The following is a 17,754-nucleotide window of genomic DNA, read 5'->3' as shown; positions in this document are numbered from 1 at the left end:
ATGAACATGTTTGCTATTATGTCACTGCACACAATGCTCTCACCTATGGCCTATATACGGCCTAGGGTCAGATATTATCTGCATTGCAAGTAAAGGGTTGTCAGGCAGTGCACTGAGGGTGGGAGGCTGGGTGAGAAAGTGCGGGATATGTGGGTCAGCAGTTCATTTGGCCAGGCAATATTTTGATATCGTGCCTTGTGCCAACGCCCATGGCAGTTATGCTAAGACTCTGTTATGCCTGTCCTTGAAGGTGGTGACAATGCTCTGATGAATGTGTCTTCAGGCAATAACTCCGTATATACAAAGGTGCTGCTGGACTCCAATGCCTCCTAATTCCTGTGTGAAACTCATTTTCCCACCTGTATGGCCTTTTAACACCATGATGGAGAGTGTCATCACAGCTGCATGTAGGTTTCCCAGGCCTGGGCCACCTGCAAGCTTGGTTTGTTACATGTCTTCCTCGTTCACATTTACAGAGTGGGCTTTTGCTTTTGCACCTGTCAGCATTGTTTTGCAGCAAACGCTGAACTCCCCAGACAAGCTCGCAACCATCTGAAGACTGAATTCTTACATGTGAGGCAGATGAAGCAGAGAAGCTAAACCAGAATCTCTCATATACGCTGTGCTAGCCCCCATGAGACTTAGATTCCGGAGGAGATCTGCAAGAAGACATTCACACTTCTGGCTTCCTAGGCACAGGAGGGCCATATGGTACAAAGATCCATGCACACTGATGACAACTTGTCATCAGAGAGAGATCTGAGCTACTGCTCAGAAGAGCCCTCAAGCGCCTGCAGCGCCAGCGGAGACACCCTCCTGGTGAGTCCCTCCAGCAAGACCATTACGCTGGTTTTAAGCTTGACTGCGTTGCTGCTCTAGACTTCTCTAGTGCTGGGCTTTCCTATCTGTAGGCGGGTTTCTTTGTAGTTGGAGGCACAGCTTTGGGTACTGATGCATTGTTTGTCAATGTCTCTTGCTCAGCTGAAACAGGTCCTGTTCATTTGTTTGTTTGTTTGTTTTTCCGCAGGGTTAGAGTTTGTGTGGCATGTAGGAGATGTGTGCATGCTGTTGTGTTCAATAATATTTTTTCTTGGGGAATAGCTGCCAATGTTATGTTAGGAGAAGAGTCGCATATCTTGGCAATAGCACGTGTCCTTCCTTAAAGGAGGATCTTGAACAGTGTCTTTAAGGCAATAGTCTGGCGACCTAGTCTTTGCTGTAAGCCCGCACGTCTTTTACTTCAGCCTTACATCATGCATATGCTTTAGAACATGTGTGTTTTGTCTTACTGGTGTGGTGAGCGTACAGATGTACCTCCCTTGTGTGTATATGTGCACGCTGCGATCCTGGTGCCTCATCGAGAGAAATGGTGTGTATGTGCAGCTGGTAATGGTTAGTGCAGCTGGAGTTTGGGTGATGTGCATTTGAAAATTGTGAGAGTCAAAGACAACCACACAAGCTGTGAAGGGTTTGAGATGAGAGTCGGGCGTATTGTGTGTGATTGTCTACTGGGGGACACAGGAGATGTGTAAAACAAGCACATTTTAATGCTGTCTTATTAAAAGTGGAGATGAATGTATGTCTTGAGGGTTTTTTTGGTTACTTTAGGTTAGGTTACTTTGGGTAGTACGCCTGGTTACTGCAGTTCATTTGGTCAGTCTGGGCTTCAAAATAGCCATGCTGCTGGTTCCACACTTTCATTTCTTGTTGCCAGGTGCATTTGTAGGCAAGTGGAAGACCTAAGTTTGTGTAGACACAGGGCAGGTGAAAGAGTTGGCTGTAGTGTAACAGTTCCGTTGGTCTTAGTTGGTATATTTGGCACACAGTTGTCATTCTATGCAATTTCGTTTGTTATTGTCCGAAGTACATTGAGGAGCTGTGGCTATGGTCCCTGTTGTGAGCTTTGTGAGGAGCCTCCTTTAATATTTGTTACTTATTCGATCCCGTTATTATGTGCTTACTACAAGTGACGTAGTCTAAAATAGTAACCTATGGTTCCATCATTTCTGTATGTTTCAATTTCTTTTCCTTTCCTTTTTTTTTTTTGGAAAGAAAAAAAGCTTTTCCTAGCCTTGAGCTTCAAGCTTTGTCTTCTTATTTCACGCTTGTGGAGTGGGCTTTTGCTTTTGGACCTGTTGGGGTTGTTCTGCAGCAAACACTTAATTCCCTAGACAAGCTCACGAGCACCTGAAGACACAATTTTATGGCAGAGGAAGATGAAGCACAGAAGCTCAACCAGAATCTCTCATAATCTCTTGTAACACGGAGATTCAGAGGCCTCCAATAAGACTTTCACACTTATGGCTTCATATGCATAGGAGAGGAGCAGGCCACGTAGCACCAGAATTCATGGGAGCTGATGAAAATTTCTGAAAACGAACCTCCCGCCTCCCCCGCTCCCTCCTCTATAGACCATAGTAAGAATTTAGGGCCTAGCATGCAACTTGAGGCCTCCCTGACTTCCAGGTGCCTGTGGAGTGAGTTTTTAAGGCAGAGTTGTGGCAAAGCAACTGCAAATGACATCAGGGAAATGCTGAGCTCGCTGGGAACAGTTGCAACCCCACTGGCACCTCTGATAGCCCACTTTCCAGCTGGCAATGTGCCAACATAGTACGATGAGGTGTAGAGTGCTTCTGGCAAATACCAGCTACTTCTGGGCTGTTCTTAGCTCTTAGAGGACTTACAGACGCACAGCCTGCTTCTCGGTGTGCCATCCTGCATTCCAGCCCAGGGCTGGAACCAGGCCTTCTCAAATGGCAGAAGGAAGGCCACAGCTGCAGGCAGGAATACTTTCAGCTGAACATGATTGCCTAAGATGGTGACGAGCGAGTGAAGAGTTAACAGGCCTGAAGAAGTCTGCCTACTGATATGCGCAAGGACTGATATGCTCAAGGCTGCAGATTAGAAGAGCTAACAGGACTAAAGAACTCTGCCGCCTGACAAGGCCAAGGAGTCTGCATGGACCCGCAGGGAGGGGAGAAGCGATACGGAGGTGTTGTGGTCTTGCTTCGCTAGCAGGGTCCTTCCAAGCAGACAAACAGTCCTGTGATTACAGAACTCAAAAAGGTCAGCAAAAGCAGTGTTTGCCCAGAGCCCCAGCTGTATAAAAAGAGACTTGGCAGCTACGAGAGTTTGAGCAGGGACGGGAACGTGACCCAACCATCCTCTCTGGCTGGACCATGAGTATTCCCCCCCTCCCCTTTTCCTGGGACACTGGGTTAAGATAACTCCTCGAGGTTGAGAGTCCTCTGACTAAGAGAGTGAACAACAGAGCTTTCAAGTAGGGATAAGCAGTGCTTCCAATTACTAGCGCAGTAACTGACGGTTTCGAGTTATCCTTTCTAAATTAGTAATCGATGATTTTGAGTTATCTCTTCTAAATTAGTAATCAATTATCTTGAATTTTCGCCCAGTGCTGGGCGGGCGGGGACCGGCACAGGCAGAAACACCCGCTGGGAGGGCGAGAACGACCGAGCGCCGGCGGGAGAGGCGGCGAGCGGTCGACAAGACGATTCTCGTCTCCCCTGCAGTTCTTACCTTGCTAGAGGACATTTTGCGAGTAGACAGCGCAGGCGCGGTGCAAGACTCTCCGCGGAGAGAAAGGAGAGCACGAAGCAGATTGGCGGAGATCAGCAGCGGCCGAGGCGGCCCCGGGATCGCCGCCCCGCGCTGCGGTGCCCGCGAGTGCCGGACGGGCACGGAAGGAAGGGAAGGGGCGGGAGGACGGAGCGCAGCGCGGACTGCTGAAAATGGAAAGCCGGCACAGCGGAAGGCAAAGCTCGATGGGAGCCGGGGCAGTGCTGCTGTGCGCTTGGCTGCTGTCGTCGGGCTGCCGGGCGGCGCCGGAGCGGCTGCGCTACGCGATTGCCGAGGAAACGGGCAGCGGCTCCGTGGTGGGGCCGCTGGCGCGGGACCTGCGGCTCAGCCCGGCAGAGCTGCCGGCACGGCAGCTGCGGATCAGCTCGGAGAAGCACTGGTGGTGCAGAGCCCGCTCAACGATTTCCACGTCGACGTCCAGGACATTAAGGACAACTCGCCGGTCTTCAGCAAGGCTGCTCTCGATCTGGAGATCGGTGAACTGATCCTTCCTGGTGCGCGATTTCCGCTGGAGATGGCACAAGATCCGGATGTGGGAAGCAACTTGCTGCTCAGCTACCAGCTCACTCAAAACCCGTCCTTCTCGCTGGCAGCGACGGAGACGCCAAGCGGCAAGAGGCAGCCCGAGCTGGTGTTAGCAGCAGCTTTGGATCGCGAGAAGCAGAGCTCCTTTCAGATGGTGCTGACGGCGGTGGACGGCGGGGCTCCAGCGAGGTCGGGGACTGTGCAGCTTCGCATCAGCGTGGCAGACGCCAATGACAACGCGCCCGTGTTCAGCAAAAGCGCCTACGAGGCGCGAGTGCGGGAGAACCTGCCGGCGGGGTCGCTGGTGCTGCAGGTGCGAGGCACGGATGCGGACGCGGGCTCCAACGGCCGAGTGTCGTACGCCTTCAGCAACGTGCCGGAGGCTGTCCGCGTTTTTTGTTCTCATTTTCCTTCTCCATTTCCCTTTTTTTTTCCTTCTCCCTTCTCCCTTCTCCCTTCTCCCTCTCCCTTCTCTTCTCTTTCTTTTCCGCTCGGAGTTCGACCCTTCTGTGCGGAGAAGCCCCCACCGTGTGCCGGGCGCAGGAGCAGGGACTCTGCCAAGGCACTGTGCGCCCCCCGTTGATTTTCCCCTCGGCACCGCCGCGGCCCGGCCGCGGCCGCCCTGCCCCGGCTTCCCGGCGGCGCCCCTGGCGAGCGGCTGGTGCCAGCGGCGGCCGGGCTCTGGCGGCGGCGCGGGGGAGGCGAGCGCTCGGCCGCGGCCCGGCGGGAGCAGTTCCGGCCGCGGGCCGCAGGGTGGTGCTGTTGGCCAAGGCGGCGCTGCAGCGGCGCTGCGGCGCGGGGAGGCGGCGGCGGCGGCGGCGGCGGCGGCGGCGAGAGGGGCGGCGAGCGCGGCGGCGAGCGGTCCTCCGTGCGAGCGGCGTCCGGGCCTCCTGGGCCGCCCTCCGGGCCGCGTAGCGGACTGGGCGAGCAGGGGCGCCCGCCCGCATGGCTGCCGCGTTTCCGTGCGGGCATTTCCGCGGAGGACCGGGCAGGCGAGGCGGCAGAGGGAGGGTGTCCGCCGGGCCCGACATGGCGTCTGCAAGGCAAGTGCTTTGTCTCTGTGTTTTGCTCTCCGTGCCGCACGTTCGCTCCGAGCCCATTCGCTACTCCGTCGCCGAGGAGGGGGAGAGCGGCTCCCTGGTGGCTCATGTCGCGAAGGACGTGGGGCTGGACGTGGCGCAGCTCCGGGCTCGCGACGCCCGGCTTCTTTCGGACGGCAGCCGGCAGTATTTTCGGTTAGACCGCAGCACCGGCCGCCTGGCAGTTAGGGAGAGGATCGATCGGGAGGAGATCTGCGGCCAGTCCGTCACGTGCACGGTCGCCTTTGAGTTGCTGCTGGGCAACCCTCTGCAGTTCTTTCGGATCGAGGTGGCCGTAGAGGATATCAATGACCACTCGCCAGTTTTCCCGGAGGAACAAGTGACTTTTAAGATTGTGGAAATGAGCGAGCCGGGGTCCCGTTTCCCTCTGGAGGGGGCTCGGGACCTAGATGTTGGCAGCAACAGCCTGCAGGCTTACAGCATCGCTCCCGAGAACGAGTATTTCAGCGTCTCTTTCCAGAGTCGCAGTGAAGTTGGCAAGTCCGTCGAATTAGTCTTGGAAAAGCCGCTGGACAGAGAGGAGCAACCGGAGGTTGCTTTCAATCTCATTGCCACGGACGGAGGCTCTCCGCCCCGGAGCGGGACAGCCCAGATCCGCATCGTTGTCCTGGACATAAATGACAACGCTCCTGTCTTCACGCAGGAGCTGTACAAAGGACAAGTTTTGGAAAATGCCGCGGAGGACTCGGTGGTTCTGCGAGTGGTCGCAACCGATGCGGATGTGGGAGCTAACGGGGAGATACGCTACTCGTTCGGTCAAGCGGTGGGGCACAGCCACTCGGCGTTCAAGATCGACCCGGTGAGTGGTGAAATTCGTGTCACCCAGCGCCTGGACTTCGAAGCGGCGGAGAAACACGAGCTGAGCGTGCGCGCCAGCGACGGCGGGGGTCTCTCCGCGCTGTGCAAGGTGGTGGTGGAGGTGGTGGACGTGAACGACAACGCGCCGGAGCTGGTGGTGAGTTCCTTCAGCAGCCCCCTGGCCGAGAGCGCCTTGCCCGGGACGGTGGTCGGCCTCTTTGTCGTTAAGGACCGGGACGCCGGGGACAACGGGAAGGTCGTCTGTTCGCTCGAGGACCAGCCCTCTTTCTCGCTGAGGCCTGCCTATAAGAACTACTACGAGCTGGTGACAGCGAGCGCCCTGGACCGGGAGGAGAGGGCGCAGTACGTCCTCGCCGTCACGGCGGCCGACGCGGGGTCCCCGCCTCTCACGACCACGCAGACCTTCACGGTGGACATCTCCGACGTCAATGACAACGCGCCCGTGTTCAACCAGACGTCGTACACCATGTACGTGCGTGAGAACAACGAGCCGGCCGCGCTCGTGGGGGCCGTGCGCGCCGCGGACGAGGACGTGGGGCCCAACTCGAAGGTGAGCTATTCCCTGGCGCCGGCGCGCCCCGCCGAGCGGGCGCCGCGCTCCTACGTCTCCGTGAACTCCGAGAACGGGAAGGTGTTTGTGCTGCGGCCGCTGGACTACGAGCAGGTGAGGCAGCTGGAGGTCGTGGTGAGCGCCGCCGACTCGGGCTCGCCGCCCCTCAGCGCCAACGTCACGGTGCGCATCGTCGTGGTGGACGAAAACGACAACGCGCCCGTGGTGCTGCACCCCGCGCAGGACAGCTCGCCGCCGTCCAGCGAGCTGGTGCCCACGTCGGCCGAGGCGGGCTACCTCGTCACCAAAGTGGTGGCCGTCGACGCGGACTCGGGGCAGAATTCGTGGCTTTCCTACCACCTGCTCAAGGCGACGGAGCCCGGGCTGTTCGCCGTGGGGGCCCAAACCGGGGAGGTGCGGCTGAGGAGGCCGGTGAGCGAGAGAGACGCCGTGAAGCAGAAGCTGGTGGTCCTGGTGCGGGACAACGGGCGGCCGCCGCTGTCCGCCACCGCGGTGCTGGGGGCGCTCCTGCTCGACGGCTTCTCGGACGCGCACATGCCGCGCAGCGGCCTGGCCCCGGAGGACGAGGGCGGCTCCCTGACGCTTTATTTAATCGTTTCCCTGGCCCTCGTCTCGCTCCTCTTCCTCGCTTCGGCCGCAGCCTTCGTCGCTTGCAAGGTGTGCAAGAGAAAGGCGCTGAAAGAGGGCACCGTGCTTTACGGCCCCGGCGACTTCCAGAGCGGCGTGGCCCACGCAGCCGGCACGGGCACTCTGCCGCACGCCTACTGCTACGAGGTGAGCCTCACGACGGGCTCGGGCAGCAGCGAGTTCAAGTTCCTGAAGCCGGTCCTCGCCAGCCTGCCGCCGCAGCGCTGCGGCACGGGCGGGGGCGCTGCCGGGGAAGAGGATTTCCCCAGCGGCCTCCCCCCCGCGGAGCAACCGCGACCGCAGAGCCACGGGACGCTGCCTGCGGCACCGTTCGGCAAGCTTGCCTTTGACTAGTGCTACGTGAGCACAGTCAGCGGCTTGACGCTTCCCTCCTAAGACGGCGTGGAACAGGGTGTTCAGCACTTGGCAGACCCTGAGTGGGGAGGGACCCGGGCTAAGAGACGCGGCAATGTTCCTCCCAGAGGAAGCTTACAGACGCAATTAGCGTCAGCAATTTCCCTCGTATCCCGAGCCACTACAACGGTTTGCTGCCACCACCACCAACATCAGCAACAAAAAAAGGAAAAAGAAAAAAAAAGTTTGGCTTCCTCATTGGTTCGGGGTTTTTTTGTTTTTCTTCCTTTCCTCTGTAGCCGTTTCTGAAGCGCTTGCGGAGCAGAGTTAGCTGCGGAGCGTCCTGTTAAGCCCTTGTCTCACTCGTTGTAAGGAAATAAAGCAGCAGTTCTAACCGCACTTCTGTGCTGCAGCACGGTCTCGAGGTTGAAAAGACAAACCAGGCGTTTGCTGAAGCCTGCGCTGTAAACCCGCCCCCCCCCCCCCGCCCCGGCTACTAAAGAGCCTGAAGTAACGGGTACTTTGGTGCAATGTGGTGCAAGCTCTGCTCTCTGCCTTCCGCGGGCCCGGGACCTCTCTTTCTGGGGAGTGTGTTTGATCTTCTGAACAATTGCTTTGATGGTGTATAGCGGTAGCCCTGTTGTGTATCAGCACGTAATACAACGGCGCTGCGGGATGACTCATCGAAGTCCTTACATCCATCCGTTTTGCTTCACGCTCTTCCAACTCAGCAGTCGATAAAGGTGGTTTTGTCCGAGTACAGAAGACCCAACTTCCCGAGGGGAATGGTGGTTGTGGGCGGGGAGGGAGGAAGAGAGGGAATGTCCTTGAGTTCGCCTCGGACATATAGGAGAAGGAACGTTGCCGGGGTAGACTGCAACTATACCAAATCGTGCGCAGGTATTCAATCTGAGCGGATGGTTGTAAAGAAATTGCACGTGTCGCTTCGAAGGGCTTGCCCTGAAGCTAGAACTGATGTGAAGTGCGAAAGGGCCTTCGAAGTGGGTGCCGATGTGGTATTCCTCGTTAGAGCATTTGCATTCTCCTTTTTCCCCCCCGATTTTCCTTGTCGTATGCTAACTGCCTCTTAACAGTGTTTGTCGCATGCTTTGAACTAAGAGTTGTCACTCGCGATGTAGGAATGCACTGCTTGAACGAAGGCTGCCGAGCAGTGAGTATTCGGAAACCGTCGCGTTGTATGGAATTGCAGTCACCAAGTGGAAAATTGTAAGCGTTCTCTGGAAAAACAAAGCAATAAAAAGAAAAAAAGCACTCGCATGTCATTGCTGCAATGAAATACACGTCGGCTGCGGAGGCAGCTTTGGACACATATCTCGTTCGTTCCACCCTCTGTAGAGCACCCAAAGGCTTTCAGCAGTGTGAAGGTTTGTCTGGGGGCGGGGGCGGGGGAGAGGGCGAGATAACGCTGAGCATTTTTCTTTACCCCTGGGGAAAGTGGCTGCGAAAGGCCGAGTTCAATGACCGTCGCGGGCTATCGGCGCCTACAGCAGCAGTGGCCCTGGGCATGCAAAGGCGCCTGCAAGTCAGCGAGGTGCGGCTCCAGAGCCCCGCTTGTGCTTCACGGCGTGCTGGAGCGAAGGAGCCGTGTGAGCGCGTGGGCTCCGAAGACGGCTGTAACTAGAATGGCAACGGTAGGACGTTACCTGCAGAGGTCCAGACGGGTGCTCTTTAGAAACGTGCCTGACGTTAAGGTGCCGGGAGGTTGAGAGGAGGGGGCAGCACAGAGACACAGGGGTTCCTTGGGGAAGGTGTTCTTGGGAGCGCCACGAGTTGGGCATTGGGTGTTGAAAAGCGTCGGGGGAGGGGGGGGTCACCCCGGGAGAGAGTGGGGAGGCCCCGATGAAAAGGCGTGTGCAAGTCCTGAGGCTGAGGAGAGTTCCCGGCTGCTCGGAACTTGTGTGTCCCGTGTTTTACTATGGTTACCACCCGATGAAGTCCGGCAGCCGTTTCCTGTAGTCGTGTGCCTCATAGTAGTCCTGTGTTATAATATAGAGGATGGTTACAGAAAGCAACGCTTGCATTTCCCCCCCCCCGCCCCTCCCCTCGAAACGGCCACGCTGTTTTTGCAGTTTGTCCTGTGCAGGTTCCTGTTGCTCCTAAAAGCCTTTCCCATCATGGGAAAGCCCTACCATGCCATTTCTCCAGCGTTGCTCAAGTCTTTGAATGTTGCTAGAAGTTCGTTGGAATCTGATGCTAGCCTGCGGTGTATGATGGGGTGAATACATGCCTGAAGCGTGAAGATGTGGTCTTGCGTCTCGGTGCAATGTTATCAAGCATAGTGTGAGCGGGCATTCGCATATGCGGCTGAGAAGGAGTGGAGCTGTGAGTAGGGATGACGTTTGCCGGCGCCAGAGCGCTGCAGTGATTCTTTGAGGCTGTGAGTGTCGCTGTTTGCTCACGATGGGCCGATCGGCAGCCAGAGAGCGCGAGAACAGAAGCGAGCCCGAGAGAGAGGAGCCGGCGGACTGCAAGGTCGGCGCAGGAGAGAGCGCGGCGCGGAAGGAGCCTGGTTCTGCTGTTGCGAGTGGAGGGGAGGCTCGGCCGGGAGCAGCAGGGCGAAAGCGGCGGCCCGAGCTTTGAAATGTTGGCGCGAGAGAGGCGCTGGTGCCGGCGAGGGCGAGGGCGAGCGCTGCTGTGGTGCGCCTTGGTGGCGGCGTGGGAGCTGGCGTGGGGGCAGCTGCGCTACTCGGTGCCCGAGGAGCTGCAGAAGGGCTCCTTCGTGGGCGACGTGGCCAAGGACCTGGGTCTGGAGCTGGCGGCGCTCCGCCACCGCGGCGCCCGCATCGCAGACAAAGGTAGGAGGCAATATTTTGCTCTGCATGAGAAGACCGGGCACTTAGTGACGGCGGAACGGATAGACAGAGAGCAGCTCTGCGAAGCCGCGGATGAGTGCGTGCTGCGCTGTGAGGTGATAGTGGAGGGCGAAATGAAGGTTTATGCAATCGAAGTGGAGGTCAGAGACATTAACGACAACGCGCCCGTTTTCAAGGAATTGCAGCTGGAGGAGAAAATGAGCGAGACAACAGCGCCGGGGTCGCGGTTTCCCCTGGCTGAGGCTCATGACCCGGACAGCGGGAGCAATTCCCTGCAGCGCTACGAGCTGAGCGGCGACGAGCACTTCTCGCTGGCCGTCCAGACGCGCCCCGGTGGGGAGAAGCGTCCCGAGCTGGTGCTGGCGAAGGCGCTGGACCGGGAGGAAGGCGCGTTTCACGAGCTGGTGCTGAGGGCGCTGGACGGCGGGGAGCCGGCGCGGACGGGCACGGCGCGGATCCGCGTGGTCGTGCTGGACGCGAACGACAACGCGCCGGTGTTCAGCCAGGCGCTGTACACGGTGCGCGTGCCGGAGGACGTGCCCGTGGGCTCCGCCCTGCTCACCGTCAGAGCCACCGATGCCGACGCCGGGCTCAACGGAGAGGTGAAATATTCATTTCAGAAGATTTCAGTGAAAGCATCGCAAATATTCCAGCTGGACACGGAAACGGGAGCGATCGCTCTGTTGAGAAGGCTGGACTTCGAGGAAGGCAGCTCGTACGAGCTGGAGGTGCAGGCGAAGGATGGCGGGGGCCTTTCCGACACGGCGAAAGTCGTGATCGCGGTGACTGACGTGAACGACAACGCACCCGAAATAACAGTCACGTCGTCTCTGAGCGCGGTGTCGGAGGACTCTCCCGCCGGGACGGTGGTGGCCCTGCTGCACGTGCAGGACCGGGACTCGGGGGCGAACGGGGAGGTGAGGTGCTCGCTGGGCGCGGGTCTGCCGTTCCGGCTGCGGAGCTCGCTGGGCAGCTACTACAGCGTGGTGACGGCGAGGCAGCTGGACCGCGAGGAGGTGCCGGAGTACAACGTGACGGTGCGGGCGACGGACGGCGGGTCGCCGGCGCTGTGGAGCAGCGCGGTGCTGCCGCTGCGGGTGCTGGACGTGAACGACAACGCGCCGGTGTTCGCGGAGGCGCGCTACAGCGCCTGGCTGCCCGAGAACAACGCCAAGGGCGCGCTGGTGCTGACGGTGCGCGCGGCGGACGCGGACTGGGGGCAGAACGCGCGCGTGCGGTACCGGCTGTGCGAGGGGCAGGTGCGGGGCGCGCCGCTCTCGTCGTACGTGTCGGTGCACGCGGAGACGGGCGCGCTGTACGCGCTGCGCTCCTTCGACTACGAGGAGGTGCGCGAGGTGGGGCTGTGGGTGCGGGCGGAGGACGGCGGCGCGCCGGCGCTGAGCAGCAACGTGTCGGTGCGGCTCTTCATCGTGGACGAGAACGACAACGCGCCGCAGGTGCTGTACCCGCCGGCGGCGCCGGGCGCGGGCTGGACGGGCGTGGAGCTGGCGCCGCGCTCGGCGGAGCCCGGCGCGCTGGTGGCCAAGGTGGTGGCGGTGGACGCGGACTCGGGGCAGAACGCCTGGCTGTCCTACGAGCTGGCCAAGGCCACGGAGCCGGGGCTCTTCCGCGTGGGGCTGCACAGCGGCGAGGTGCGCACGGCGCGGTTGCCGCTGGCGCGCGACGCGCTGCGGCAGAGCCTGCTGGTGGTGGTGAAGGACCACGGGCAGCCGGCGCTGTCGGCCACGGCCACGCTGACCGTGGTGCTGGCCGAGAGCGTGGCCGAGCTGCTGGCGGACCTGGGCGGCGCGGCGGCGCCGGGCGAGCCCGGCGGCAGCCTCACGCGCTGGCTCGTGGTGGCCGTGGCGGCCGTGTGCTGCCTCTTCCTCGCCTTCCTGCTGGCGCTGCTGGCGCTGCGCCTGCGCCGCTGGCGCCGCTCCCGGCTGCTGGCCGCGGGCAGCGGCGCCTTGCGCGCCGTCCCGGCCTCGCACTTCGTGGGCATCGACGGCGTCCGCGCCTTCCTGCACTCCTACTCGCACGACGTCTCGCTCACGGCCGACTCGCGCAAGAGCCAGCTCCGCTGTCCGGCCGGCAGCTGCTCCGACACGCTGCCGGCCGCGCCGCCGCCCGACAAAGGCGCGCCGCTGCTGCCCGAAGAGCCCTCGAGCGCCCGCGGCGACAGCGGAGACGCCCTGCTGGTGAGTCCCTCCAGCGAGACCCTTACGCTCCTTTTAAGCTTCGCTGTGCTGCTGCTGCGCGCTTCTCCGGCCGTGCTCTGTGTTACCCCTACATAGCCCTAGCTCTAAGTAGAGGCCAATCAGGCAAAGATGCGTGCACCCAATATATCGGTGTTTCTCTCTTGTTCCTGCGAGCTGACCGCTGCATTACTGTGGCAGCGTTAGGGTTGGCATGGAGCGTGGGATGTGTGTGCGTGCTTTTGTTTTGAATTGCCTGCTCCTTGGGCAGGGTTTTCGAAGCCGATTGCCGCTATAATTTGCTTTTGCAGCGCTACAGATGGTGCGGAACTGTCAGAAACGTAAACTCTTTTTTTTAAAGGTATTTTCTTCGTGATCGGCTTGTTCTTTGCAATTTGTAGAAAGCCTGCCAATCGGTCGCTGATGTTATCACACTCCTCTTACAACACGCCCGTTTCCTCTGATATTAACTATTTCAAACGGATGTAATCAGTAGGCGGGTAATGGAATCACAAGCATTTAGGCAGCGCGAGATTCTGTGTAAAGATGTGCTGCCTACGGGTCGGTGACCCTGCTGGGTGTCTCAGTCGGTCTGAAGTAGAGTGTGAGCATTTGCTGGTGAGGAAGACCTTGGTGAGGAGGAAGAGCGTGTTCACAGAGAGACTTTCTGTCCCTTCGTGGCAGAACGAGGTGAGCCTTTGTTCCCAGAGAGTAGGAGGTTTCTTTGCTGATGAGCACGCAGGCTTCCGAGGTGCTTGGTGCACGCCAGGGCGCATGTGTCCCTGTTGCAGCCAAATGTCGCCTTGTCTTCGGAGAGATATAAGTTCAAAAAGAGCCTATATGAGGCTGCATTGCTGGGTCATCGCTTGCACCTTTGTTGCACTATGTTTAGTCAGGCTGAAGAATTCTGTCTGTGTAGCCATAGGGCTGGCTGAAAAGTTGTCTGAATTCTAATTTTAAGTGAATAGAAGATGGGTGGAAATGTTGGTCTTAGTTTTTATTTTCCATCCACAGCTGCGGTTTCATCCAGTCTTATTTATTGTTAAGTGTGACTGAGGAAATGTGGCTATGGTCTATGCTGTGAGCTTTGTGAGGAGCCTCCTCAGTAGCTGTTACTTACTAGATACCTTTATTATATACCTCCTGCAAGTGACATAAACTAAAAATCATGCTATGATTCCTGCATTTCAGTAGGCTTCAAATTCTAGCCTTATTTGTTGTCATGATCTCAAGCTAGACCTCGAAGTGTGTGATAATGGTTTAAAGATGATATCTGCTGTAAATGTACGAGTGGAGGAGCAGTTTCCATAGATACCTTTAATGTTTTCAGCTGAAAACAGGCTCTGATGAACATGTTTGCTATTATGTCACTGCACACAATGCTCTCACCTATGGCCTATATACGGCCTAGGGTCAGATATTATCTGCATTGCAAGTAAAGGGTTGTCAGGCAGTGCACTGAGGGTGGGAGGCTGGGTGAGAAAGTGCGGGATATGTGGGTCAGCAGTTCATTTGGCCAGGCAATATTTTGATATCGTGCCTTGTGCCAACGCCCATGGCAGTTATGCTAAGACTCTGTTATGCCTGTCCTTGAAGGTGGTGACAATGCTCTGATGAATGTGTCTTCAGGCAATAACTCCGTATATACAAAGGTGCTGCTGGACTCCAATGCCTCCTAATTCCTGTGTGAAACTCATTTTCCCACCTGTATGGCCTTTTAACACCATGATGGAGAGTGTCATCACAGCTGCATGTAGGTTTCCCAGGCCTGGGCCACCTGCAAGCTTGGTTTGTTACATGTCTTCCTCGTTCACATTTACAGAGTGGGCTTTTGCTTTTGCACCTGTCAGCATTGTTTTGCAGCAAACGCTGAACTCCCCAGACAAGCTCGCAACCATCTGAAGACTGAATTCTTACATGTGAGGCAGATGAAGCAGAGAAGCTAAACCAGAATCTCTCATATACGCTGTGCTAGCCCCCATGAGACTTAGATTCCGGAGGAGATCTGCAAGAAGACATTCACACTTCTGGCTTCCTAGGCACAGGAGGGCCATATGGTACAAAGATCCATGCACACTGATGACAACTTGTCATCAGAGAGAGATCTGAGCTACTGCTCAGAAGAGCCCTCAAGCGCCTGCAGCGCCAGCGGAGACACCCTCCTGGTGAGTCCCTCCAGCAAGACCATTACGCTGGTTTTAAGCTTGACTGCGTTGCTGCTCTAGACTTCTCTAGTGCTGGGCTTTCCTATCTGTAGGCGGGTTTCTTTGTAGTTGGAGGCACAGCTTTGGGTACTGATGCATTGTTTGTCAATGTCTCTTGCTCAGCTGAAACAGGTCCTGTTCATTTGTTTGTTTGTTTGTTTTTCCGCAGGGTTAGAGTTTGTGTGGCATGTAGGAGATGTGTGCGTGCTGTTGTGTTCAATAATATTTTTTCTTGGGGAATAGCTGCCAACGTTATGTTAGGAGAAGAGTCGCATATCTTGGCAATAGCACGTGTCCTTCCTTAAAGGAGGATCTTGAACAGTGTCTTTAAGGCAATAGTCTGGCGACCTAGTCTTTGCTGTAAGCCCGCACGTCTTTTACTTCAGCCTTACATCATGCATATGCTTTAGAACATGTGTGTTTTGTCTTACTGGTGTGGTGAGCGTACAGATGTACCTCCCTTGTGTGTATATGTGCACGCTGCGATCCTGGTGCCTCATCGAGAGAAATGGTGTGTATGTGCAGCTGGTAATGGTTAGTGCAGCTGGAGTTTGGGTGATGTGCATTTGAAAACTGTGAGAGTCAAAGACAACCATATAAGCTATGAAAGGTTTGAGGCAAGGGATTCTGTCTGAGGGACTGCTGAAGGACACAGGGTATGTGGTTTGCTGCATGTGGTTTGCTGCATTTCCCTTCTGTCTTACTTACTACATCAAGCAAATAGTTGTGGCATCATGCAATCTCAGTTCCTTCTGTCTAAAAAAAATTGCTCCCAAAATGGGCTGTCATCTCTACCGGGAGCTCTGGGGGAGGCCTCCTGCTTCTTTGTCATCTACCAGATACTATAGACCTGCTGGGAGTGCTGCAATCTAAATTATTATGCTATGATTCCTTTGTTTGTGGATGTTTCAAATGCTGGCCATGTTTGTTGTCATGACCTAAAGCTAGGCCTCAGTGTGCCTGATAATGGGTGAAAGATGGCATCTGTTAGAAAGGCATGACAGGAGGAGCAATTAGCATCCCTGCCTTTAATGTTTAAAGCTATGAAAAGCATGGCTTTGTTATACATATATATTTATTTAATATGTCTCTGAATGCAATGCGGTTGCTTGTGGCATAGGTAGGGCCAAAAGTCAGATGGCTCTGTGCCAACTGAAGTGTGTGCAGGCAGTGCAAGGAGGGTGAGAGGCTGGATTAGGGAGAGGAAGGTAGGCGGGTCAGCAGTGCACTTAGCTGGGAATGCTTTGATTAAAGGCTTTGCGCCAAGGCCTGTGCCAGTTCGGCTAAGACCCTGTTATTCCTGTCCTTAAAGGTGGTGACAGTCCTTTGAGGATTGTGTCTTCAAGCAAGAACTGTCTATCTCTAGAAGTGCTGCGTGGCTAGAATGCCTAACAAGTCCTGTGGCAAATCTTGTTTTCCCACCCATATGGCCTTCTAACACTGCAATGGAGAGTTTCACCACAGTTGCATTTAGGTGTTCCTAGCCTTGAGCCATCTTCAAGCTCTGTTTGCTGGAAGTCTTCCTCATTCAACTTTATGGAGTGGGCTTTTGCTTTTGAAGCAGTTGGGGTTGTTTGTCAGTGAACACTTTAATTCCCTAGACAAGCTCACAAGCACCTGAAGACAGAATTGTATTGCTGAGGGAAAGCAGAGAAGCTAAACCAGAATCTCTCATTCTCTCTCATAACACACGGAGATTTACACTTATGGCTTCAGAGGCACAGGAGATGAGCAGGCCGCTCAGCACAAAATGAGCAGGAGCTCCTGCAAGTCTCTGGAAATGAGGGCAAGGGCTCTACCCTTGTGTATAGGCCAGAGTAAGAATTGAGGGCCTAGCTTGCAAGTTGAGGCCTCACTGACTTCCAGGGGCTCTGGGGGTGAATTTTCAAGGCAGACTTGGGGCAGAGAAGCCATAAATGACAGTAGTGGAGCACTTGCCTCACTGGGGTCACCTGCAGGCTGTGGCTGTGTACATTAATACCCAAAAAGGACTGAGAAATCTGAGCTCCTGCTTTGTGAGAAGGAACTCGGGGAGAACACTTGCATACACCCCCACCCGTTGCTTACTCCAGATGGTTAGCAGGAAGTAAACAAGCACTATTGCACACCCCCGGCACCTCTGATACCCCTCTTTGCAGCTGGACACACACTGACATGGATGGCCTGCTCTAGAGTGCTTCTGGCAACAGCTTGCACCTCGGTGTGCCGTCCTGTATTGCCCACGGCTGCAACCAGGCCTTCTCAAATGCCAGAAGGAAGGCCACAGTTGCAGGCAGGAGTACTTGCAGCACACAGGCAGTGTGCTAAAACCAAACAATGTGAGATCCTTGTTATGGTGGTCCTCGAGCTGCAGAGATTTCAAGAAAGTCCACCCCAACCGCTTTATGGACAGAACCCAAGTCAGTGTCAGGCTGTGCTCAGGGCAAAGCACCTACTCTCTTTTGGACTTCTCTCTTCTCTGCCAGCCAGGTACAGAGAGACAGAAAAGGAGCAAGTTTAATGAGCAGTTCAGTTATACTGGCGTGCTATCGTGTGTGTTACCTTTAGTGCCCAGTGTTCAGCATTATTTGTTGTTTTACCTGTAAGTAGTGGCTAATTAGGTTGTGTTACTCACGAATATAATGTGTGCACATTCACGTGTTCCTGCGAGCTACCTGCTGAATTATTTCGGCAGTGTTAGAGTCGGCATGGAGCGTGGGATACGTGTGCGTACTTCTGTTTTGCATTGCCTTTAGCTTGGGCTAGGTATTGGAAGAATGTGCCAGGCTGTAACTCATTTTACTGCCTTTTGTTTATGATTCAGCTATTCCTGTGCATGTTAGCTTTTGGGAAGAGATGACAACTTTTGCTAGTAGCAGATCTTGCACCTTCCTAAGGAGACGCGCTTTGGAAGGAGGAGACTGTCTTTAAGTAGAGACTTCGATGACC

At 56.2% G+C, this 17,754-nt stretch overlaps 2 protein-coding genes across 2 annotated transcripts in view; both read left to right on the top strand.

The window, feature by feature from the left end:
* The window catches only part of LOC106488064 (protocadherin gamma-C5), a 230,036-nt gene that overhangs the window by 78,773 nt on the left and 133,509 nt on the right, over positions 1 to 17,754 (top strand). The window lies entirely within an intron of this gene.
* Positions 4,962 to 12,721, top strand: LOC136993369 (uncharacterized). Its single transcript, XM_067305040.1, has 4 exons — positions 4,962 to 7,592; positions 8,007 to 8,057; positions 8,950 to 9,145; positions 10,031 to 12,721. The coding sequence occupies exons 1-4, from the start codon at positions 5,068 to 5,070 to the stop codon at positions 12,719 to 12,721; spliced, it is 5,463 nt and encodes a 1,820-aa protein (XP_067161141.1). The 5' UTR covers positions 4,962 to 5,067.

Source organism: Apteryx mantelli, chromosome 14, assembly GCF_036417845.1.
Source record: "Apteryx mantelli isolate bAptMan1 chromosome 14, bAptMan1.hap1, whole genome shotgun sequence".
NCBI classification, from domain to species: Eukaryota; Metazoa; Chordata; class Aves; order Apterygiformes; family Apterygidae; genus Apteryx; species Apteryx mantelli.
This window is presented reverse-complemented; position numbering and strand designations above follow the sequence as displayed.